At 39.5% G+C, this 26834-nt stretch overlaps 1 protein-coding gene and 1 pseudogene across 4 annotated transcripts; one reads left to right on the forward strand and one right to left on the reverse strand.

The window, feature by feature from the left end:
• Positions 1-12: 12 nt before the first annotated feature.
• On the forward strand, positions 13-5547 carry LOC103413850 (uncharacterized). Of its 4 annotated transcripts, none has more exons than XM_070810222.1 (7): positions 13-228; positions 1656-1712; positions 2499-2894; positions 2985-3212; positions 3334-3426; positions 4542-4649; positions 4743-5546. In XM_070810222.1, the coding sequence occupies exons 3-7, from the start codon at positions 2499-2501 to the stop codon at positions 5337-5339; spliced, it is 1422 nt and encodes a 473-aa protein (XP_070666323.1). In that variant the 5' UTR covers positions 13-228; positions 1656-1712; the 3' UTR covers positions 5340-5546. The 4 variants fall into 4 exon arrangements, with proteins under 4 accessions (XP_070666323.1, XP_070666325.1, XP_070666322.1 ...); XM_070810224.1 differs by having other exon boundaries at positions 1671-1712; XM_070810223.1 differs by lacking the exon at positions 13-228 and adding an exon at positions 1172-1521.
• Positions 5548-9742: 4195 nt separating this feature from the next.
• LOC103450598 (protein NRT1/ PTR FAMILY 8.1-like) lies at positions 9743-23738 on the reverse strand (annotated as a pseudogene).
• Positions 23739-26834: the final 3096 nt, after the last annotated feature.

The following is a 26834-nucleotide window of genomic DNA, read 5'->3' on the forward strand; positions in this document are numbered from 1 at the left end:
ATCTCACTCCCATTCTATCTCTCACTCCGTATCACACTCAATCCCTTTCAATCTTTCAGTCTGTATCACCCTCACTCTCCAAAATTCGAACGCCGCTTATCCACGCTCCTCCTTCTAGTTCGAACGCACTCCTCCTTCGAGTCCATCCACTTGAACACCGCTCATCTGTCCAGTTCAAAGGCATTCCTCCGGCGACACACATAGAGACACAGGATGCCCAAAATACAGGTGAGGTTTCTTAAATTCAATTTTTCAATGGGTTTTTGTTCTTTAGGGTTTAGGGTCAGATTGGATGTGTATTTTGTCGAATGTAGTTTATGGTTTCAGGACAGTGGGTTTCGGAGGACAGTGGGTTTGAGATTAGGAATCTAGGATGGGTGCAGGTGTTTGGGATTGGAAGGGTTTCAATGGAGTAAAAGTTAATCAGTGCCGTCCAAATATCCACAGTTATTTTTGTTCCATTAGCTGTCATATACCCATGAATCATCTTCCCCATACCAAGATCTCTACTATTACAAGCAGCCAAAATCAAACTAATCAGCGATACTTTATCGAATCCAAAGTCCCCTGTTTTCATTTCTCTAAACAAAGAGAAAGCTCTTCTACAATCACCAACTCCAGCATATCCTGCAATCATGGTATTCCGTGAAACCAAATCCCTCTCAGGCATGTCATAAAACATCCTTCCAGCATGGTATTCCATGCACAAACTTTGAATACAAATCAATAAGCACATTACAAAGCTCGTTTACCAAATCCAAACCTGCCTTATAACAGTATGAATGAAGTGCATTTCCCACATTAAACTCATCAAAATCCACACACCCTGAAATCAAAACAACCAAAGTAACATAATTCGGCTTCAATCCCAAACTAAAATCGTAACTCAAAACTCGGTTAAACAAATCCAATGCTGCACCAAACAAGTTGTTCTTCACAAAACCAGAAAGCATACAATTTATTGTCACAACAGTCTTCTGAGGATATCTATCAAACACAATGCAAGCACATCCCACCAAACTCTTCGAACACGAATAAAAACTAACTAAACTGTTCAACAAATTCACATTACAATCCATTGTGCTCTGGTTTAGGATGGGTGCAGGACATGGAGGTCATTGGGAGGGTGGGTGGGTGCAATGGCTCCATCTTTTTTGCTTGGTATGAAATTGACAAATAGAACTTGGGTTGATTATGTGTATGTTTATGAAATTGTAGTGTTGCTTATGTTTATGTGAAATTGACAAATAAGATTGATTATATAGTTTGAGTTTTCTCCTTTCGTTGATGTTACGGATAAATTAGAATTTCGTTCTTATAAATTGTCAGAAAATGACTCATACAACTTTTTTGCTTGGGTTTAAAGTACAAGTTTTGAGCAACTTCTTGATAGAGTACCCATGGATTCAACAGATAGAAGATAATTAGATGCTTGCTATACACATGTACTTGAGGATTATCCCGAAACATATGTAATGTATGCTTGAAGAGCAAGTAGAGCCGAGTTTTTTTTTATGATAGGTTTGTTAAAATTGCAGTGTACAATCCATAGTAGACACTACTGCCAATAAATACAGAGTAATACGAAGCATATTACTCTACTTATTGCTGTCATATATAGAATGTAACTTTTGGCTATAACATATGTCTTGTAGAATTTGGTTCAACAGGTGCAGGATTTGCAGGGCCAGGCTCATTGGAAGTTTTAGTCGGTAACTTTTGTTGCTTCCTCCTTATATCCCTTTTTTCTTTCTTCCAAAGCCTGGTTGTATATCTGTACTCTCTGTATAACGAACCTTGATTATTATTTACTCCTTTCTTGTTATCATCCTTTAGGAGATCTCTTATGTTTTTTTAAGGTTGTAGATGCTTTATTCATTGAAGTTTTCACATTCCAGGGGTGGGTATGTACTTTAAGATATTATTAAGACATCTGTGATTCTGTTTACTTGGGATATCCTTTTGTTTTATGTTTATAAACTATTTTTTATTACTAAAGTATTGGAACTAAAACCGTACTTGTAAAGAAAAAGAAAAAAATGCAGCTTAGAAAACCATTTACTTGAACCTGGATAGCCATAACCCAGTGGTCTTCACCGATACCACTTGTCTTTTTAGTGGGCATGGTTAGATCCATTAAGTGAATAGATGGGTATGAGGAATTCTCGACTATGGATTTGTCATTTAGTTAATGGGCCTGGGTAGTCCAAACTCAACTTTTGTGGCCAATGACCATCAATGCATGGTAACAATGAATCGTTGGCAGTGTCACTGCTAAATTTCAGTTTTTGAAATCTTTTGAACTGATGTGTGCAGAGTCACAAACTTAAAACATGTAATAATTCTTGTTGACTGTATATTCATTGGTGTAAATGTATATTCTTGTTGATTGTATATTCATTAGTGTAAATGAATAGTTGTCTGGTGTTAACTGTATATTCATTGGTGTAAATGAATAGCTCATGTTGATTACACTTCATTTGCAATTTGCAATGTAGATGGCTAATCTGATGCTTGATGATGATGCATTTTTGGCATCTGTGGAAACTCAGCCACACTCCCCATTTGGTGTAGTTGCTCAAAATGATTCATTTGCAACCAACCAACCCCATGCGACATGTAGTGGAAATGCGCTATCAAGTGGCTCAACTTCTTTGTCAGCCACAACTCGAAAGAAGAATAGGGGAGTTAACAGAATACGGTGGGGCAGGGGGAGGCGTGAAAAGTTGAACTTCAACAAATATGGTCAAGCTATTTCTCCTCGTGACAATGTGGCCAGATATGGCCGCTACATAGCCATGTTGGCTCGTGATGATGGATTGATCCCAATTGATTCACCTGATTGGCGCAAACTAGATTCTTCAAAACTTGATCGAGTGTGGTCATTGGTCCAGGTATTGATGCAATAGATCCTACAAATTTGTAAAATTTGACTTGGTGGATGCTTACAATTTTCTGTGACTATTTAATTATTGTTTATGTAGGCCACTATAGACTGGACAAATCCAAGAGCTGCTGGCAAAGAGGAGAAAGTCAAGGGTATTGTGGAAACGAAAATACATGATCGTTTCAGGACATGGAGGGGTAAACTCCGTAAGTTGTATTATGTTCCCTTTGAGAACTCCGAGCAAAGAAAGCACTGCAATGATGCTAGGGTAATCCAGACACAATGGCAAGCCTTGGTAGCTCAGTGGGATAAAATGGAAAATAAGGTTTGTAAAAGTTTTCACTAGTATAGTTACTATACTTCAGTAAACCTTATTTGAAGTGAAACTTAAGGTTTGATAAAATGATTATTTTCCTTTGTGGTTTTGTTTATTTGATGTGAACCAGCGGAGATGTGCAACTAATGCCAAGAATCGAAAAATGTTAAAGACGAGTCACACAACTGGGACAACAACTTTTGCTCAAATACGGAATGATTATGTGAGTTGATTCTTTTACTATTATAAATTGATGTTGCCATGAATACTTGTTTTAGATAGTACTTAAGATTGTCAATATATCTTCTGATTTATTAAAGATGAATATAAAGTTACATGAATAGTGCTTAAGATAGTGAACATATGTCATGATTAACTCACAACCTTAGTCTTCATTTCATTCCTGTTATAATTACATGGTTAAAACTTGATTTAGTTTCTGTGATTTGTTCCTCATTTTGTATCATAGGTTAGTTTAGGGATGGTAATAGGATCTTTCTCTTGTGATTTGTTCCTCATTTTTCCACGCATGCAGCAAGAACAAATGGGTGTCAGTGTCAACACTTACAAATTACCTACCACCAAATTGATAATGCATTAATCCAGAAAGTTAAAATATCCGAGTAATGGAGTAGTCTGACAACATCATCATCGTTCAAGTTTAACTGAGTCATAATCTCTGAGTAACTCAGTCTATCTGAGGTATTGAATAACAACAGGGCTCAAGGCTAAAGTAAGATAAAGCAAAATCAATCTTAGAAATAAACAAAACACTAATAGAAAAATATGGGAAATAGATCACAGATTAGAGAGAGTTCAATTCATATCTTAAATACATCACCTGATAAGTCGTCACAATAAGCTCTACGGTTTTTAGTTCAAATTTCCCAACGATGTTACAAGTACCCAGTGAGTACATTCATGTAAGCTTTTTATGTTGTCTTCGTTTGATGGAATTCCCTGAAAAGTTCTACGCGCTTAACCTAAAGCAGGAGTGAAATATAAAGAAGTTGGAAACATCCCTGAGATTCTTAACCCAGCAGATAGTAAATTTTGCAAGGGTATTTTCTCAGCAAAATCGGTATACCTTATCTGGGGGTAGGTTGAGGTCAACAGTCTTGTAGCTTGGCCAGAAGCCAGTGGTCAAGACAGTAACTGTCAAAGAAAAACCAGGATTTGCATGTGGATTTTTTCTCAGATACTCCTCAATAGCCAACTTGGTTGTCCTTGGTCATGTCTTTTGTTTATGTTTATATATACTGCAATATATTTTTAGTCATTGTAAATGTGATTATTTAATAATTGTGGTTGTTTTCGTGATCTTTTTTTGTGTCTTAGGCTGAAGAACATGATGGAAATGAACCTGATCGTGTGACTTTTTTCAAAATGACACACACAAGAGGACCTAAGCAACTCCCAGTTGATGATGAATCTGGCAGAATGATGGTAATTTGTACATTTTCACTTGACTAAATTTATTTCTAGCAACCTTTAACGAAATTTTATGCATTTACGAATGATTAAGACTTTTTCAAACAGTTGGCATTTGAAAATCTGGAAGTGGAGGTTTGTGAGCGTGGTGAAGAGATAACAACAGAGGTTCGAAATAGGATTTTTGCAGAAGTGATGGGGCCAGAGAAGCGAAATCACGTGCGCGGCTTTGGCCTTGGAGTTGGTTGGGCAGATGTACCAGGAATTATTACTGAGCAGCGAGGTATTTCTAGGGAAGTGAAGTATCTTCGGGAAGCTTATGAAGCTCAGAAACAAGTCACTGCTGCTGCGGAAGAAAAAATGACTCGTATGATGCATGAGGCAAATGAGAAAGCAGAAAAGATGAAAAAAGAGCAAGAAGAAAGCATACAAAGGCTTAGAGCCGAACAAGAGGAGAATTTGAGATTAGCAAAGGTGCAAATGGCTGAGCAATTGAAAGCCATGTTGGCACATGTGGGCATCAACATTGGTTCATTTGGAGTAGGTGCTCTACAAAGTACTTCAACTCAGCAGCAAGGGTGTGGAAGCTCACACCCTCAGATTTCAACGCTTTTCGAAGGTGGAAATGACAAGAATGTGCAGTGTGGACCTCCAGTTTCTAGCGCTATGATGCATGAGGACTGCCAAAGTGAGAATGCTGGTTAGTTATCATCAAGCAACCCTTGTAGATGTGTATTTTGTTTATATATTGCTGGTTTGAATTGGGATACAAGCTTAGATATGTTATATTTTGTTGTATATAGAGAATCCCAAGTATGTCCAGTATAGGATAACATGTATTTTTTTGTTTAACATTTGGATGGGTTGTATTGTTAGGTTGCATGAATCGGTCTTAACCAAGAACATGGGTTATGTAATATATTAACTTCACTATTTTAGTGCTGATGTTAATGAATCCTATGTTGATTTATGTTTAGTTTGTAATAGATGATTTGTAAGTTCCTCAAATTTGGTGGAAATTAGGTCCTGTGAGCAACCTTGATGATTTCTATATTTAAATAAAAATATCCAATTTTACCAAAAAAAAAAAAAATCTTAATTATTCAATTGTGCTGGAGCTTTATTGTATTTTTTAAAATATAATAGAGTGGCACAATTTTAAAGTTGTGCCTTTGCTTTAACATTTATATAGCAATCTTAGCCTTTAAAATAACATTTGTGCCCATCTTACACCATACATTCAATAGTCTTTATTAGAGGTGAGACACAAAAAAGATTGTATTTGTGCTTAGCCTTTGGGCACAAATCATCGTACTGTGCCCTTTCTGAAATGGTGACGCCCATAGAGGGCACAGACCCAAAGATAGTAGCTGCATTGTTGCTATTGGTCTATGGGCACAATTGTTGGTGCTTTTTGATCTCAAAGGGCACAGATAATTTATTGTGTGCAGTGCTCATTTTTTTTGTAGTGTATTTAAAACCAAAGACTCACCTACAAAATCACCATCATCATCACACACAGGCTGAGATAAGGGATAAGAGAGTAATCATGAAAAATTTGAAAGTGAAAGCATTGCCTTGGAATATATATTCTCTTTAGGAATTATGTGGCCAACTAAATTCTAGATTCTCAAAATATGAAATTAGTAACTTCACCAAACACTTGGACATGTAACAGGTCACACGTATGGTACCAACCTTACCAACCATCTATATACCTATGTTTTCGAACATCGTTAGATGATTAAAGTACAGTTCACACAGCATTTCACATAAAAATGGCATCATGCAACACATGAGAAGTACTTCTTACAGTAGCAGTCTTGTAACATGACTATAGTTTTTGATACTGCCTTAAGAAAGAAGAGTTTAAAATCCTATTGAAAGATAATTGTAGAGACAGAAACCCAAACTAGCTAATTAGGTTTCTTTACATCTCAATAAAATTGAAGGGAATGTATCTAATATTATCTACTAGAGCCTCTACAATCATCATAGAATCCACAACCCACATTTTAATTAATCGAAATTCCATGAACACAAATAAGCAAAAGTTGAGTGAAGCCTAAGCAATATGTGATCATTTAGAGAGTCAAACTCCATCTTTTTAGAATTAGGGACTTTTCAATATGAAAAGGTAAACCTCCACAATCCAATATCATATGAAAAGGAAAACCCAAGAAAAATACGGTATAATTGTGTGCAAGAGCAACACAAAAAAAGTTGAAGGATCAGAAATCATAAAGAGACTTGAGACGATTGTTGCTCACTTCGCTAAAGAGCATTTGCACTTGAGGTCTTGAGTTCGATTGCCCCCTTTCGTTAGATCGCTTGAGAGGAAAAACCTACCATTCTCTAGTCTAAAGATATATGCATCTTTGACATGAATGACTAGAGGGGAAGAAAGTGCAGACAAATCACATACCTTCAAAAGAGCGAAAAAAGTAGATTTTTTATGGGGTTGGTGAATGGTGATTAGGGATAGTGACTTTTAATAGCCGTTGATCAGTGTATTGCACACGCCTTCATCAATGGCTAGCGTCGGTACAACTGTGATTGGGATGGCCTTTTTACGATAATAGATGGGTAAAGAAGTTTCATTAGAAAGGGATTTTTGTTCTGGTTTACCATAAGAACTTGAAATTAATGGTTTTTTGTAATCCTTGATTTATTGTCATTTTAGGTTAACTTTGTACCCGGACTCTTTACTGGAGCTATCAATTGAAACCCCCATTTTCTTACCAAAATATGAAAAATAAAGAGTCCCATTTTTACAGCACAGTCCTACTCTAGTTGAAAACCGATCGACGGTCAAGATTTTCTAGTCATGTGAAAGTATCACATAGATACAATTGACTGGAGAAGGCATGCCACATTGCCATGCCCTCGACAGCTTTACTTTGTTTACAAACTTTCTAAACGGATATATAAGAAAGAAAAAAAGAATCTAAAATGGAAGGTGTAACAAGAGAAATGATTTTGTGTGACAGCCATGTGCAGTGTGTTGCTGATTCACTAAATTGCAATATTTGTTTGATCATTAATTAGTACACAACAAGTTCTAAGCTGTATAAACTTAACGTTGCGCATATTATGAACTAGGTGGACTCATAACACCATCATCAATATTTGTTACTTGGTGCCACCAAGGGCGGAACCACTCTTAAACTATGGCGGGCTCTACATCGGTGCAAGTTTTTGGACAAATTGAAACTATATGCTTAATTATTTAGGAAGTCCACCACATTTAGCCGAAATTAGCGCTTTCTACTCTAGCAAAAGAGGTGATGCAGGACAAACCAAGGGAGTCTCGGGGAGACGGGGGAGGATTCACTCAACTAGGGGTAACGGAGCACGCTCGACGTTGCTAATAGTAAATTTGCTCACACGACTAAGCCAAATGCTTGATTTTAGAAGGAGAAGTCACTCTCTTCAAATGCACAAGGCAAATACAATTTTAATTCATTCTAGTCTACAATTCAAGACTCTCCACTACAATATTTATAAGCGTTTACAAATTAATAGACCTCAAGTTTCCATGACACCCTTACAACTCCCAAAATAACTTAACAAATTCCTAAGTAATTAAAATACAAAACCTTTGTTATTCCAAAGCATATTAATGGTTTCAAATTGTTTTGTCTGAGTCTTCCTCCTGCATCATTCTCCTCTTCTCGAAGAAAATTCGTCCTCGAATTTCATTTGCTCTTCCTCGATATTTCGGATGCCCAACCAATGTTTCCCATAGTAGAGATTTTAGTAAGATAATCACAATTCGTACAACATTGCAAAGAGCACAAAATTCATAATATATTTTTTGTTTCCATCGTGTATAAACTGGTCCCCTTTTTCTTCCAAAAGAATTGTGATGCATATAGGTTTCCAAACTTATTGCTTCTGGGAGACCGTAAATATTCATGATTGAGAAAAGAAAACTCCAATAATGAGCAAAAGGTAGTTCCTTATCCAAGCATTTTCTCTTAACCAAAGCACGATCAATGAATTCATCCCAAATATAATCATGAAAACAGAATGCAAGAGGCTTCACATTCTTTGTAAGTTGTCCACATCGTTGTTCAACCCATGAACTCTTACTTGCGTCTATATAGCAATCAACAAAAATTGGGGTAGAATCCCAATATGGAGAACAAGTGACCTCAAGCTACCTACAACACTCTTGATTAGCCACTAAAATCAAATACTTGTAATAATCATTTTTCTCGTCAAAGATTGGTGTAGAACTCCAATCAACAAAGTTCTCATTGACTTCTTTGTTGCCATCAACGTACTTGTCATAAATTGACAGTGAATTCCAATCGACCGAGCTAGTCTCTTCAACCAATTGATTTTCAAACGGATGGAAAGTCTCACCCATGATCTTTATACGCAACGGAAAACCTGCTCTGATGCCACTTGATGCAGGAAAGACCAAGGGTCTCGAAAAGATGAGGGATAGATAACCTGGGAATCTCTCAACCAGGGGCAACAGAGCTCACTCACGTCGCTAATCGTGGATTTGCTCACATGACCAAACCAAATGCTTGATTGGGGAGGGAGAAATCACTCACTTCAATTGCACAAAGCAAAATATATTTTAATTCATTCAAATCTACCATTCAAGGCTCTCTAGTACAATATTTATAAGCGTTTACAAATTAATAGACCTCAAGTTTCCATGACACCCTTACAACTTCCAAAATAACTTAACAAATTCCTAAGTAATTAAAATACAAAACCTTTGTTATTCCAAAGCATATTAATGATTTCAAATTGTTTTCTCCGAGTCTTCCTCCCGCATCAAGAGGCCCACCACCCAGTAACTCCTAAGACAATACTAATTAAGCACCCACGCATAATAGATGAAGAAAACAAAAAATATACCCACCACTGAGAAAATTCATGGTTCTGCCATTGGGCACTATTTGCTACCATCATACAATAATATTTTCGTAATACATTGCAAGTCAAGAATGTCAGGCTTCATATTTTGCTTAAGCTGAGTAGGTGATGTTTGATCTTATTAGTTTTGGATCAAGATCGCTACCAAAATGGATCCTTGCTACATAAACTTGATGCTTCAACAATGCAGCAATAATACTAGTCACTGCTCAATGACTAGGTACTACTGCCCTCTTGTAACTGTACCATCTAGCAACCAAAAGATAAAACCCTAAATTCACCACACTCAACAAAGCCAGAAACCAGAAGAAGTAGTGAAGGTGCCCATAATTCAAGTTGTACGGAATCTATCCCGGCTTCCCATCCTTAGTGCTTACATCGGTCACAATGTTCACCAGCATTGTACTCAAATAGTTCTCCAAAGCAGCAGTTGTAAGTGAAAGAGCAGAACACAAACTCCTCATTGCATCAGGAGCCTGCTCATGGAAAAACTCCAGTTGCCCAATAAATGTGAAAACCTCAGCACACCCTATAATAAAATACTGAGGAACTTGCCAAAAAATCGACATGGGTACATGCTTTAGGTCATAGTAGTTGTGTTTTCGAACTTCACGAAGTCTCACAAGCTCCAAAGCCCTCGCGGCAAGCATGGCAAAGATGGAGATTACTAGCCCAACTGCTATTCTTTGGAGTTGGGTGAAGCCGCTGTTTCTGCCCGTGAATCTTCGCACAAATGGAACTATCACACGGTCGTAAACTGGAACCCAGAAGATGACACTGACGGTGTCAAAGAGGGAGAGCGAGGTGGATGGGATTTCGAAGGATTTGCTGACATGGAGGTCCATTGTGTTGCCTTGGAGCACAAACAATGTTCCCATTTGACTGTAGATTGCTGAGAAGATTATACCAGTGGCCCATATGGGTAACAACCTTATGAGGGACTTGAGCTCTTCCACTTGTGTCACAGTGCAGAGCCTCCATGGCATCGCTGAGCCTTTGACTTTATCTGACTGTGTCTCTACCGCCGCCTTGTCCAAGAAACTACAAAGTTCGTAATTGAAAAAGTTGTTATTGCCTCGTTTGTTAGCTGGACTGTAATTGATTATACTATAATAAACAATAGAACATCCAACGTAAGTCTGTCCGTAATGTGGTTCAAATTCACAGTTCTTCAACCTAAGTTTGGCAATAGAGCATTTTCTATTTTACCTTGTTTAGGTTTTCTAGGACTCTAGCAATTAGCAGAAGTCTTCATATCAAAATTTAGGTTTCAAAAGCAACAAATTAAAGTACCTCTTTGTTACATGCGTAAGAATTACCTTTGCTGGTCAGTGTGATCAAGCTTCCGACTTCCTTTGACAACAGATTCCTCGTCGGCAGTCTCATACAAGAGAGACTTGTCACGAGGCACTCGAACACAGAACTTTCTGAAGGATGCAACAAGCACCTGGCAAATGTGAGTGAGGGGACTCCCACTGAGAATCTGGTTTCTGTACAATTGAGTGCCCGAAAAGAAGCTCACAACATCAAGTGCTATAGCCACGGCTGGGATGCCAAAGCCCCAGCTCCATCCAACGTTCGATTGTATCCAAACAAGCACAGAAGAAGCTACAAGGGCACCAACGTTGACTGAGAAATAGAACCAATTGAAGAAGGAGCTCTTGTTCTTTTTTAGGCATCATCGGAGTCATCAAATTGGCCTGCTCCAAATGATGAGACACAAGGCTTTATGCCTCCAGTTCCAAGTGCTATGAGGTAAAGCCCTGTGAAGAACACCCTTGTTTGTAACCCTGTGGGATGGCACACATTGTTGTTGTCACATGGTGGTTTTAGTCCTTGGATTGATGCTGATAAGGTTAATAAAGTCATTCTTTGCAACAAATTATGGCTTTTCATTTCCTATAAGTTCAACAAGAATTACAATATATTGCATGCAATGTTCATTTGTTAGACTTTTGTTGTCATTCAAATGCTTAGTCAAATTAACTTTAGGCCGAGATCTTATGTTGTCAGATTGACTAACAATAGATCTTATGTTGTGACATTATTGACAGCAACCACATTCCCCTGGTTCAATTGTAACTTGAGGTAATTAACAAGATTTGTGTTTGTTGATGCACAAAATCAGCGAGGATTTTGATACAACAGAAAGTGTTAAGTTTGTGACTTTCGCTAGATTGCTCCGGTCACTAGTGTGGATAAGTATGTAAATGGATAGAGACAGAGAAGCAAACACAAGATGTACGTGGTTCACCCAGATTGGCTACGTCCAAGGAGTAGAGAAGTTCTCATTAATTGTGAAGGGTTTACATAAGTACATAGGTTCAAACTCTCATTTTGTGAGTACTAGTAAATGGTTTAGTACAAATGACATTAGGAAATATTGTGAGAGAATGATTCTATTTATAAAGGAGAGTTTCTAGTTTCATTCTGACATTGACACGTGTCGTGTTGTGATTGGCTTCTGATGTTGACACGTGTCGCGCTATGATTGGCTTCTGATATCGACACGTGTCGCGCTGTGATTGGCCTCCTGGTTGGAGGGAAACTCTTCTGGGTCCCTGATGGTATAACGTTGACCGGTGCTCAGTAGTTTCGGGATTGGTCAAGTATGGTACAAACAGTGCTCATCTAAGTTCCCGAGTGAGGGAAGCTCCTCGGTTGGGGACTTGCAAGATCCAAGCCATTGAGTAATCACAAAACTTCTAAGTACCGAAGTGTGGTATCATTTTCACTTGCCTTATTTGTCTCATACGTAGCTGTGGCATCTTCTCTGGAAGTATTTTTCTTCCATCCAAGGGTGGTATCTTTAACTGATGAAGATGCACAAGGTAATGTATCAATTTCACTTGAAGTTTACTTGTAGTTTTGGGCTTGGTCAAGTGTGATACAAAACCCTATAGTAGGAGTCCCCCAAGTTGCCAAGCTAGGAGATTTGCCGAAAGAGGTAACAGACAAGGTAAGCAATCAGACTTCCAAGCAAGTAACCTGGATTGGAGGTTCGACTTCAGCTTCTGGTTGATTGTTCTCCTTTTCCTTGTGTCATAAACAGCAACAAGGATAAGGAGAAACAAATGGAGAAGAGATGATATGAGATACTTTTGCTTTTGAAAAAGTAACTTTCCACAAGCTTATTCTTGAACTAGGCTTTAGGGTTTTCTGGTTTCCTTTAGAGTATAAGGTCGACTCAAGAATTTGAGGGTCAAAACAAGTCCATCAAATCAAGAGTGTGTTTGACCTTGATGATATGGAATACTTTTGCTGTTAACGAAGTAATAGATGAATCGGCACGTGTTTCGTTGCGCTTGTCTCCACATGCTTCCTTGCATCCTTCTCACTTGCCCTATATGTTCCTCAGGCAGATGTGGTATCTTTTCTGGAAGCATAAGATGTTGAAGATGAGTACTCGAGAGCAATGCCAGGTAAGTAATCAGGCAAGGGGTTCCAGGCAGTCAATTCATGACTGGAAGCTTGATTCCAAGTGCTGACTGATTGCTTTCTTTCTCCTTGTCTTGCAGGTAAGAACAAAGGCAAAGGAAAAGACAGGGAAAAATCATGATATGGGATACTCTTACTTTTGACCCTGATGATATGAGATACTCTTGCTCTGGTGTGGCTGGTTTGCATAGGTATTATTGGGGGGGTGAAGAAAGCTGAGTCTTTCAAGAGGCTTCGTTGGAAGTGCCCTCTCAGATATGAGGAAGGGTTGAGCATTTTTGTAGGTCTACTTGTCCATGGAGGATGAAGGTCGACATATATAGGAGTCTCTCTAACAACAAGTAGTAATGCTATTCTTTTACCCTTCTTGGTCGTAGCAATGTAATGTGAGCTGCAAACTTCACGTGTTTTAACTTTGTCAGAGCACTTTGAAAAAGTGGTATGTGGTATCTGGAAAGTTGATGTTACGTGTGAAGATTGCAGACAAGCTTTATCTAAGGAAATCTGGCTCTTGAAGTTCAGAGAGCGATGCCTCTTCGATTTTCGAATAAGCAATCCTGTCGGGGATCTGGCTCTCGAGATTCAGAGAGCGGTGCCTCTTCGATTTTTGAGAAAGCAATCATATTGGGAGTCTGGCTCTTGAGATTCAGAGAGCGGTGCCTCTTCAATTTTTGAGAAAGTAATCCTATTGGGAGTCTGGCTCTCGAGATTCGGAGGGCGGTGCCTCTTCGATTTTTGAGCAAGTAATAATGCTATTCCTTTACCCTTCTTGGTCATAGCAATGTAGTGGGAGCTGCAAGCTTCACATGTTTTAACTTTGTCAGAGCGCTTTGAAAAAGTGGTCTGTGGTATCTGGAAAGCTGATGTTGCATGTGAAGATTGCAGACAAGCTTTATCTAAGGAAATCTGGCTCTCGAAGTTCGGAGAGCGATGCCTCTTTGATTTTCGAACAAGCAATCCTGTCGGGGATCTGGCTCTCGAGATTTAGAGAACGGTGCCTCTTCGATTTTTGAGAAAGCAATCCTGTTGGGAGTCTGGCTCTCGAGATTTGGAGAGTGGTTCCTCTTCGATTTTTTAGCAAACAATCTTGTTGGGAGTGTTTTCTCGAATGTGAGTAAAGGTTGGGTATTTTTGCCAGTCTGCCTTGCCACGGAGCACGGAGGTTGACACACATTGGGACTTTCTAGTTATCAAGCAGTAGTGCTGTTCCTTTACCCTTGTGGGTAATAGTAGGGTAGCTGGACCTTCAAAATTTATGTGTCTAAACTTTGTCACAGATCTTTGGCAAAGTTATCTATGGTACCAGAGGAGCTGATGTTGTGTGTCGAAAGTGGTGCCTCTTCGAAATCCGAAGAATGGTGCCTCGGAATCCGAAGAGTGGTGCCTCTTCGATTTTTGAACCAACGGCCCTGTTGCCCTTTCTTTTATAAGGGCACCAATTGTGTGCAAATAGTACATTCAGAGAGTTATTGCTTGTAGGAATTTTCCCCTTACTTCAGAGATTTATTGCACCTCATTTCTCCTTTATCATTTCTGAGAATGTCTGACCCATCCGACCGTCGTTTTGACTTGAACTTTGGTGAAGAGGCAACCATGCCTTCTCAAGACAACATATAGTGTCCATCATTCTTATCCCCTACTGGTCCTCTTACCGTTGGGGACTATGTGATGAAGAATGATATGACCACTGCGGTGGTGGCCATGAACCTTTTCACTCCCAAAGATAACATACTACTTTCCAAACGGTCTGATGAGTTGGCTGTTAATAATTCTTTGGCTCTCAGTGTTCAGTGTGCAGGTTCTGTGTCAAATATGGCCCAACGCCTATTTGCTCGAACTCGCCAAGTTGAATCATTGGCGGCTGAAGTGATAAGTCTCAAACAGGAGATCACAGGGTTCAAGCATGAGAATAAACAGTTGCATAGGCTCGCACATGACTATGCTACAAACATGAAGAGGAAGCTCGACCAGCTGCAGGAATCTGATGGTCATATTTTACTTGATCATCAGAGGTTTGTGGGTTTGTTCCAAAGGCATTTATTGCCTTCATCTTCTGGGGCTGTACCGCGTAATGAAGCTCTAAATGATCAACCTTCGGTGCCTCTTCCTTTTGGGGTTCTGCCTAGTACTGAGGCTCCGAATAATCACCCTCTGGTGCCTCCTCTTTCTGGGGCTCTGCCGACTGCTGAGACTTCTCCTGAGCAACCTTTGTGAAGACTCCCTCTTGTTTGTTTATTTTGATTCATGTATATGTACATATTTGTAACTTATCGGAGATATCAATAAACAAGATTTGCTTCATTTCAACATATTGTGTTAAATACACCAATGCCTTCTTCACTAAGTTCTTTGAATTTTTCCTTTTGTTGAAGCTTGTATGTTCAAGCTTTGTAAGTGAAGCATGTAGGTTGAGGTAGTGCTCCTTTAATTTCCCGAGTGAGGAAAACTTCTCGTTTGGAGACTTGAAAAATCAAAGTCACTGAGTGGTCGTGAGACTTTTGAGTATCAAGGTGCAGTAGCATATGGTAGGAGTCCCCCAAGTCTCCGGTCGAGGGAATTGACGAATGAGGCATTTCCTTTCGAAATGGTAGCCTAAAACTCCTTCTTCATATATATTTGTTATGAAAGTTGTTAGGCCCAAAGAAGAGGAGGCCTAGGCATTTAAAAAAAAAAAAAAAAATATATATATATATATATATATATAATTTTTTTTAAAGCTTTGTAGGTGAAGCTTTGAGGTTGAAGCTTTGTTGGGCATCATGAATTGATTTTGCTTCACACTATCTTGATCAAGATAGTGTGAAGCTTTTGTAGGTGAAGCTTTTGTGTTGAAGTTTTGTAGGTGAAGCTTTTGTGGGTGAAGCTTTTGTGGGTGAAGCTTTTGTGGGTCAAACTTTTGCAGGTGAAGCTTTTGTGGGTCAAACTTTTGTAGGTGAAGCTTTTATGGGTCAAGCTTTTATGGGTCAAGCTTTTGTGGGTGAAGCTTTTGTAGGTCAAGCTTTGTTGGGCACCATGAATTGATTTTGCTTCACAGTATCTTATCAAGATAGTGTGAAGCTTTTGTAGGTGAAGCTTTTGTGTTGAAGTTTTATAAGTGAAGCTTTTGTGGGTCAAGCTTTTGTAGGTCAAACTTTTATGGGTCAAGCTTTTGTAGGTGAAGCTTTTGTGGGTCAAGCTTTTGAGAATTTGTAGTTGTCCTCCATTGATGAAGCTTTTATTGGTGAAGCTTTTGTGTTGAAGCTTTTGTGGGTGAAGCTTTTGTGTTGAAGCTTTTGTAGGTGAAGCTTTGGAGTTGAAGCTTTGTAGGTGAAGCTTTCGTTGGGTACCATGAATTGATTTTGCTTCACACTATCTTGATCAAGATAGTGTGAAGCTTTTGAAAATTTGTAGTTGTCTTCCATTGATGAAGCTTTTGTGTTGAAGCTTTTTAGGTGAAACTTTGGAGTTGAAGTTTTTTTTTTTGGTACCATGAATTGATTTTGCTTCACATTATCTTGATCAAGATAATGTGAAGCTTTTGAGAATTTGTAGTTGTCCTCCATTGATGAAGCTTTGTTGAATTTTCCTTTTTTTTTCTTTTTTTTTTGGGAAACTAGAAATTTGAAAATGTGGGAGAGACAACATATACAAATTTTGCTTCCACACTGTTGAGCAAGAGATTGTGATGCAAGCCACACCTTGTAGTAGTCGAAGGTTTAGATGAACCATATAAATTGAATTTGCTTCGAACAGTCTTGAATTTGCTTCGAAGGTTTAAGAATTGTAGTTGCTCTTCATTGATAAAGCTTTTGTTGACACCATAAATTGGTTTTGCTTCATACTGTCTTGATCAAGAGTGTGTGAAGCTTTTGAGAATTGTGTTTACCCTCCATTGATGAAGCTCTTGTTGGCACCATAAATTGGTTTTGCTTCACACTGTCTTGATCAAGAGTGTGTGAAGCTTTTGAGAATTATGGTTGAACTCCTTTGATGAAGCTCTTGTTAGCATTATAAATTGGTTTTGCTTCACACTATCTTGATCAAGAGTGTGTGAAGCTTTCTACGAGTTGTAGTGTTTGCATTGTTACAGAGGGGAAATGTTTGAAGCAGATGCAAGAGGGCTGAATAGCTCGATTTTCGTATGCCATGCACTGAAGTTGTTGTTGGCTTGCAATAAGACATTGTTGGTGACTATAACTTTTGTTGGGCATAAGTGCTCCCCTAATTGAGTTGTCAAGCTTGAGGGTTTTTTATTATTTATGAATGCTAGGAGTTCATATGTACGAGTTGTACCACTCGTCTTCTGGTAGGTAGAATGAATGGTAAGTTGCTTTCATCACTTGGTTGGTGGTACGAAGGTGAGTTCCTTCATCACCTTTCATCACATTTCATCACCTGGTTGGTGGCACAAGGATGAGTTCTTTCTTCCCCTGGTTGGTGGCATGAATGGCAAGTTGCCAAATGATATTAGAGTACAAGTTGTACATTTCATCACCTGGTTGGTGGCATGAAGAAGAATACGAGTTGTACATTTCATCACCTGGTTGGTGGCATGAAGATGAGTTCCTTCTTCACCTGGTTGGTGGCATGAGTGGCAAGTTGCCAAATGATATTAGAGTACGGGTTGTACATTTCATCACCTGGTTGGTGGCATGAATGGCAAGTTGCCAAATGATATTATAGTACAGGTTGTACATTTCATCACCTGGTTGGTGGCATGAAGGAGAGTACGGGTTGTACATTTCATCACTTGGTTAGTGGCATGAATGGCAAGTTGCTAAATAATATTAGCGTATGGGTTGTACATTTTATCACCTGGTTGGTGGCATGAATGAGAGTACGGGTTGTACATTTCATCATCTGGTTGGTGGCATGAAGATGAGTTCTTTCTTCACCTGGTTGGTGGCATGAGTGGCAAGTTGCCAAATGATGTTAGAGTACGGGTTGTACATTTCATCACCTAGTTGGTGGCATGAAGGAGAGTACGGGTTGTACATTTCATCACCTGGTTGGTGGCATGAAGATGAGTTCCTTCTTCACATTTTATCACCTGGTTGGTGAGAATAAGGGCAAGGTGTCTAGGCACATTGTAGTAAGTGTCGAATGACACAAAGTATGCTGAACCCTTTCAAAGCACAGTTAGCTTATGTATGAGTGTGTTGGAATGTATGATTGAACGAATATACTGTGAAGCTGTTTGTTTATTTGTATAGTCTTGTTGACATATACTTAGACTTTGTTTCATGTTGGAAGCATTCATGTTGAAGCTTTGAACCCGAGTGTTTCATTGCTAGGAATGTAAAAGGATTAGGACCGAGTTGTCTAAATCACCTCTTTATTGAATTCATGCCAAATAGTCTTCGTTACATAGGATGCCGAACGGCTGAAGCTTAACACTTGTACAATGTGAGTTTACTTGTAATAGTACTTCAAGTGATCAGCGTTCCATGGATGGCCAAGGGTCTTGCCATCGGAGCTTCTAAGCTTGTAGGAGTTAGGGCGACTGATGTCAATAACTTCAAACGGTCCATCCCAGTTTGGACTAAGTGTTCCTTCACTCGGGACTCTGTCGCTAAGTAATCTTTTCTTCAATACCCAGTCCCCCACTTTGAAAGAACGAGGTTTGACCCTGGAGTTATAGTAGTTGGAGATGCGCTGCTTGTAGGCGACATTCCTCAAGTGAGCCTGGTTTCTGTGTTCCTTGACTAGATCTAAGTTGAGGGTAAGTTGTTTGTCATTTTCACTTTACACGTAGTTCTGGACTCAGAACGTTGCTTGCTCAAGCTCAACTGGAACAACTGCCTCTGTACCAAAGGCAAGTGAGAATGGAATTTCTCCTGTTGATGTTCGATACCGATAGATAGATAATGAGAGTGTCACCAACCTTAGGTTTGGAGAGCAGAGGGGCTTTACTCATGTAGTCTTTGAGGTTCTTGACTACCTCAGCACATTCATCAGTCCATGTAATGTACTTCTTACTTCCCTTAAGTACTTTGAAGAAAAGAGCATATCTGTCTGTGGCCTTAGAGATGAACCTAGTTAAGGATGCCACCTTGCCAGTAAGGCTCTGGACGTCTTTTGAAGTTACCGGTTCCTTCATGTCGAGGATTGCTTTGATCTTCTCGGGATTAGCCTCAATGCCTTGTGGGCTTATCATGAAGCCTAAGAATTTGCCAGAGCCTACGCCGAAGGCACATTTGTTGGGGTTTAACCTCATTCGATACCTCTTCAGAATGGTGAAAGTTTCATATAGGTTGGTGATGTGTTGGTCAGTATGTTTGCTCTTGACTAGCATATTATCAACGTAAACTTCCATGCTCTTCCCAATCTGTTCGGCGAACATTGAATTGACTAGTCTCTGATAAGTCACTCCTGCATTCTTTAGGCCGAAGGGCATGACTTTATAGCAATATAGTCCCCTGTCAGTAGTGAAGGCTGTGTGTTCTTGGTCCGGAGGGTTCATGAGGATTTGGTTGTATCCTGAGTAAGCATTCATGAAGCTCAAGAGTTCATACCCTGCCGTAGAGTTTATAAGTCTGTTTATGAGAGGCAGAGGAAAGCTATCATTCGGGCATCCTTTGTTTAGGTCGGTGTAATCGATACACATTCTCCATAAGACCTTTTGGAGCAGGAGACTTGCCTTGGTCAGATTCTTCTTAACAAGGACAACATTTGCTACCCACGTTGGATAATTGACTTCGCGGACGAAGCCTATGCTTTTGAGTTTTTCAACTTCTGCCTTCATTGCCTCGTACCGTTCAGCGTCATAAGATCTTCACTTCTGTCTCACTGGCTTGGTCTTGGGGTCAATACTTAAGCGATGACAGATGATATCGGGAGAGATGCTTGGCATGTCCTCGTATGACCAGGCAAAGACCTCAGTGTTCTCTTGCAAAAACGAGATCAATGCCAACCGAATGGGTGGTGACAAGGTGGTGCCAATCTTCACCATGCGATCCGGATAATCTTTTGAGATAGAGACATTCTCTAACTCTTTAGCGGGTTGTGCTTGCTGGGTGAAAGAGTCATCTCGAGGATTGTCGGGTTGACTATTGCCATCTTGAAAATCCAATTGGCTTCGTCTGGGCTGGTATTTATGACTTGGTCATGTATAGAAAGGGTTTCCTTGGGCACAGGCTGGTGCTGGTGCTGTTGCTGGTGCTGTTGCTTGATCGAAGTGTTGTAACATGATCGTGCACTAAGTTGATCTCCTCTAATGTAACCATTGCCATAGGGGGTTGGAAATTTCATCAACAACATATGTGTGAATACCATGGCCTTGAGATCATTGATGCTTGTGTGTCCGAAGATGACATTGTATGCCGTTGGGCAATCAACCACCAGGAAGTTAGTGGTAATAGTAGCTGTGTAATGGCCTGTACCAATGGTGAAAGGTAAGTGTATGCTCCTCAAAGGTTGCACGATATCACCGGAGAAGCTTATCAGAGGGGAAATCGAGCGATCGAGCAAGTGTTCAGCTACATTAAGTGTCCTAAAAGCTTCATCAAACATGATATTGACCGAAGCCCCCGTGTCTACCAGGATTTGTCGTACTTCAAAGTTGACTATGTGAGCTTCCACAATCAGTGGGTCGTTGTGAGGGTAGATGATACCTCATTCTTCCTCAGGGTAGAAAAATATTGGATCCCAGTTAGGCTTTTGATATTTACCTTCCCTGATGTCTTCCACGTGAAACACTTGGTGGCCAGACCTTAAAGCTCGTTCACTATTTTTCATGGCCCTGTTGGAAGATTTAGATATGGGTGTGCCACCACTTATGGAATATATCACATTCACTTGGCGTTGGTTACGGTTACCCCATGGAGGGTGAATGAGGAATTGATCAATTTTTCCTTCACGTGCCAAAGCTTCAATATGATCACGAAGGGTGATACACTTCTCGCCGTCATGGCTATTATGCTCGTGGTAGCAGTAAAACGTGCCCGTGTTCTTCGTGGGCTTGTAATCCGGGTGCCTCGGCTTTGGCTTCGGTATCAGGTGTGCTATGCTGGGGTAAATGGCCACGCATGTGGCATTCAAAGGTGTGTATGCCTCATACCTCGGTGTAGGGGCTGTCCTGACACGTGCTTGACCCACTGTGTTGACTGCTTGGGGTCGGGGATTATCTTGGCGATACCCTTGGTTATCGCGGTAATGTCCCTTACTCATTTTACTAAAATGAGATTGATGAGGATGGAAATCTTTCCTTTTGCCCTGAAATTGATATGTTTGTTGACTTGGCAAAGTATTAAGTAAGGCAGGGGGAGGCACTGCTGCTGTTTGGAAGGTCGAAGTCTTCTCATTTGGTTGGATCTAGCTTCCACTCCCTACTTGCTGATAAGGGGTAGTTGTGGGGGGGGTGTTTCCCTTGATATGTCCTTGCCTCGGCGGAGGCATGGTTGTAAGCCTGTGCCATCACCTCAGAGTAAGTCTTCCAAGTGTTGGCATTGATCATGTACTTGAAGAAATAATCACGTAGGCCTGCCGTGAAGGCCTTGAAGGCGGTCTTGTCATCTGCCTCAGCGCAGCGAGAATACTCATGGCTGAAACGACCAGCATACTCTCGTAGTGACTCGTCCGGCTTTTGGAGAATGGTGTACAAGTCATCTGCAGAATGCAAGCGATCGGTCTAGAAGATGTGTTGAGAGACAAACAGTTTCCTCAGTTCCTCAAATGAGTCTACTATCTCAGGTGGAAGACGACAATACCAGTTTAGAGCTCCGCCAGAGAGGGTGGAGGGGAAAAGAAGACATCGCTCTTCGTCGGTGTGCATCCGATATGCCATGGTGGACTCAAAGAGGTTAAGGTGTTCAATTGGGTCATCCTTTCCAGTATAGAGTTGTAAACCAAGCTTTTGTTTTGTCTTCGCTTGAAGGGGGTGTCAAGGATCCTCCTTGTGAGAGGGCCAGGCCTGGGTTGGTTCCAGTCAGGTATCTCGGCTTGACGTTCGGCCTTCAACTTGTTTACTTCCTCAATGAGCTATAGGACAAGGATGTCTTGAATGGAGTCATGTACCACTGGGATTTTCTTTCGTAAGTCTCCATCGTCTCTTTGAAGTAGGAAAGTTTGAGCAAGGGCGTGTGATTTTTCCTTGGACTCGCCATACTGACTTCTAGGGCGAGTCTGTCGGAATACCTCAGAGTCCCCTGTACCTTCATGTACCTCTAGGACATGTCGTTATTTCCCTAGATTATCAGCTGGCTTAGGTCGTGGGAGGAGACCGAGTCTTTCAGAAACCCTTGGGTCATTGATCTTCGAGCATATGTGGAGGGGATTCTCTCGACGTTGCTTTAGGAAGTCTCGGTAGTCACTATAAACGGCTTTCGATCCTTCCAACCCTTCTGCAAGGAGGTGTCTTCCCCCACTTCTCCTGCTTCAGGTTGAAGCAGCTGGGTTGAGAGAAGTCTCATGTTGATCAATGTTTTGATGATTAGCTCGCTCCTCATCAGGGATACCCATGTCGAAGGAAGGTGACCCTCCGTGTTGGGGGGCACCCATATGATGGTTGATGTCCATAGGGGCAATAAGCTCGCGTGTTTGAGTACGCATAGTTTAATGGAGTGTCTCAAAGAGCTTCTCATACTGCTCTTGGAGGACCTCATTCTTCATTGCTATCTTGTTGTTTAGAGCTTCTAGCTCATCAACTTTAGCTTGAAGGGCAACCCTCTTTCATTTCTTCTTTCGTTGCTTCGTACTAGGTGCAAGATGGGTGTCATTCTGTGTGCTGTGACTTTCTTCGCTCCCCATGTTGGAGAGGGATGCCTGGTCAAAAGAGAGTGTACGAATGGTGGAAACCAGCTTGACAAAGCTGAAGAGAGTGGGAATAAGTGTCGTTCCCACAGACGGCGCCAAATGTTGATGCATAAAATCAGCGAGGACTTTGGTACAATAGAAAATGTTAAGTTTGTGACCTTCGCTAGATTGCTCCGGTCACTAGTGTGGATAAATATGTAAATGGATAGAGACAGGGAAGCAAACACAAGATGTACGTGGTTCACCCAGATTGGCTACGTCCACGGAGTAGAGGAGTTCTCATTAATTGTGAAGGGTTTACACAAGTACATAGGTTCAAACTCTCATTTTGTGAGTACTAGTGAATGGTTTAGTACAAATGACAATAGGAAATATTGTGAGAGAATGATCTCTATTTATAGAAGAGAGTTTCTAGTTTCATTTTGACATTGACACGTGTTGTGTTGTGATTGGCTTCTGATGTTGACACGTGTTGCGCTATGATTGGCTTTTGATATCAACACGTGTCGCGCTGTGATTGGCCTCCTAGTTAGAAGGAAACTCTTCTGGGTCCTTAACGGTATAATGTTGACCGGTGCTTAGTAGTTTCGGGATTGGTCAAGTATGGTACAAACAGTGTTAATCCCATAGTAAGCCAGTCTTTCACAACATTCATTTCCTGTTAATCAAAGGCCAAGAATTGCAATTAATACAACATATTTTGTTGACCACTTGATCATATTTTTCTGTACAATTATGATTATTCCACATTGCATCTAACTTTCGTCTAAAATGTCACATTTTTGTAAAGAAAAAGCAACAAAAGAATTTAACGGACAAAATGTTGACGATAGGGAAGAATTCACCAAAATATAAGTTTTAATAGAAAATCGGTAGTAGGGTGCAAGTTTGAGATAGGAAACCAGCAAAACACCCATAGATTTTAGTTACCAAGAATATAAGGGCAGCTTTCCATGTTCCCGTGTTCTTCTTGATGGCATGCCTGTTGTGGTAATCAATTGTTCCATCTTTGGTGTGGATATCTTCTTCTTCCATTAGTAATGTTACTATCTCACTCATGAATCTTTTCTCTCGATCCCTTGAGCTCAAGGTAGTTTTATGCTTCAATAAGTAGAGACCTATCACTTGTGCATAAATGACAAATGACATGCGATTCGAAAGGACTCTTAAATGCATTGTTGATTCAAGGTTGAATATCTAAAATGGTCTTTGAGATTTGCATAACACATTACTTTGGTCCTTGATATTGAAAATCAATAGAAATTGTCTATGAGATTGTCCACCATCCATCATTTGGTCATTCCGTTAGAAACTCCGTTAAGTGTCCTGGAGCTCTTGGCTAGAAGTTTGAGCAATTTTCAAAACTTCGTAACTCAATCGTTTCTTAACCAAATTTAACCCATAATATATCAAAATGAAGATAGGAAAGTGTAGAACAAGATTATACCTATTTGGAAGCCCAATGGTTGCCGAAGATAGCCGGAAAATAGCCTCAAAGGTGACTGGTCCGCGGGAAAACTTTAAAAACTCGTCGGAAACTGGGTAAACATTAAACGTTCATAACTTCTTCAATACTCAACAAAATTGAGTGATTCAAAAACGAAAATCATACTTCTCGAGAATTAAAAGAGAATGGTACTTTCCTATTGAAGAAGTTATGAGCATTTTGTTCTACACTTTCCTATCTTCATTTTGATATATTATGGGTCAAATTTGGTTAAGAAACGATTAAGTTACGAAGCTTTGAAAATTGCCCAAACCTCCGTCAAGAGCTCCGTGACACTTAACGGAGTTTTTAACAGAATAACCAAAATGATGAATGGTGGACAATCTCAGGGACCATTTTTATTGATTTTCAATCTTAGGGACCAAAGTGATGTGTTATGCAAATCTCAGAAACCATTTAGGTTATTTAGCCTTGATTCAATGTTGCACATAAATATAGTGCAGGACTTGTGTCGTTTTCAGCTATAGCAGTGAGGTGGTGGTGACAAGTGACAATTTGGTAATGATGAGAAATTGGATTGCTAAATGCCATTAACTTTGAAATCTTATATGATTGGTTTGCGGCAAAGAATACGATTCTTTTTCGTCTTATATTTATTTTCTCTCATTTTTTTCTCACAAATTATTTTTTATCTTCTTCTGATTATTAAAAATTAATACAAAATATTAATATGATTTAACTATAATTGTTCAAATAAAAACAAAGAAAAAAATTAGAAGAAAAGACAATCCTACTTCTGCAACAGATCTTATTGATGCTACATGTATTTTAGTTCTACATCTTTGGTTGGCGCACAAAAAAAAAAAATCTACATGTTTAGAATTTGCTTTCTTGGCACACCTTTTTAGGCAAAGGCATGGGAGTTGTTACCAACCTTTGCCTTTGAATTGACAATTGAGGCCTCCTTTAGCTGTTTAGTATGGACACGTCAAGAAGCACATTTAGTTTGAAAGTACTTTTAGTTTTTTTATTGTTAAGTAATTTGGTGCTCATAAGAGCTACTATAGGAAGCGATAACAAGTGCTTTGAAAAATTTAAAATAGAAATCAAGTGTTTTCTGAAAAAAAAAAAATGAAGAGCAGTGTGCTCTCTAATTTATAAGCACTTTAGTTTTCACTTCCAAACATTATTAGAAGTGCTTTTGGTTAAATTTGGATCCCAATCTAGGATGTCTAAGTTGACCCATCAAAGAAAGCCTACGAGTTTTTGTGGGTGCATTGATTTGAGATTTTGAAGAATTTTGAAAGAGTTTGAAAGTCTTAAGAGTATTCTTATGTTATAACAATCTAGATGTATTCTTTTTTTATTTGTAAATGAGAAGTCTTAGGTTTGAATCTCGTGAATGATAAGTTTGAAAACAATTTATTTTCCTACCATTATAATATAAATATATCGTTGTACATAAAAAAAAAATCGTAGAGTATCCAATAAATTTTTTTAAAGACTTTAGTTAGGGGTAGTCTTGAATTTTATGGACTCTATTAAAAAGTTCAATAGCTTGAAATGATTATAAAAAACACTGAATTATGGTAGATTTGATAGATTTTACAATGTATATAGAACATACAAATCCAGCATCTCTTCCTAAGATTTTGATAGACATTTTTTCCCTCTTATGAGTATATAATTAGCAACCATCCTCCTAACCACAATGTCTTCACTGCAAACTACTACTGCGACGTTGGTGGCACCTCCACCGCCTTGTCATGACCATCACCACTTCCACCCCCACCCCCACCACCATCACCAACCCAATTCCCCACCACCATCAACACCTAACTCCATCACCATTGCCACCTCAATTCCCAGCGTACTTTTGCGACCACGTTTTCATGGCCATCACGACAACTTTCACCATCACCACCACCACAGCTACTATCACCACTAACATCACAGATGATGGCCAACCACTATTTCAAGTAGTGAAAATTGAAACTAGTGGAAATGCTCATTAAATAGGCCACTAAATAGTCCATGGTAATTCACGAAATTTTATTCGTTAAAATTCATGATAAAATTCTCACAAACTCTACTAAAACTCATACAGAATTCTCTGTAAGTCCATTTGAAGTCTCACATGCTTCATCAAAATTCATGAACTTACAAACTCTCAAAATTTAAAAAAATATCAATTGAATACGCCTCTCGAGCATCTTGAAGCTCGGATGGGTGTCAGCTACAAGCTCTTTGCTAAAACTTCAGACTGGGCACTTTTTTGGGCTAATAGAAAGACTTGCATACACATGACCCAACCCAACATTCATTATATCTTTGACTAGCCCATGATATTCCTGAGTTAACATTTGGTCAGCCCTTTTTGGGATGAAAATTTCCCAGCATATGTTTTCAGCTGGCCTAACATTGTATAGGCTCATGGATCATACCCAACTGCAATACTGTCAATGTATAAGAATCCGTTGTTCTTCAAATTCATCTCATAGCATTTTGTTTGGATAAGTTTGTTCTCTTCGTCAAAGATTCATGATCACTAATCTATGAAGTTGATATATATATATATATATATATATATATATATATATATTTTATTCAAATGAATTCGATGTTAATAATTTAGATTAAAATATTGAAAGTACATTATGGTAGCAAAACTTTGCAGTTTTCAG

This window comes from Malus domestica, chromosome 12 (assembly GCF_042453785.1).
Source record: "Malus domestica chromosome 12, GDT2T_hap1".
NCBI classification, from domain to species: domain Eukaryota; kingdom Viridiplantae; phylum Streptophyta; class Magnoliopsida; order Rosales; family Rosaceae; genus Malus; species Malus domestica.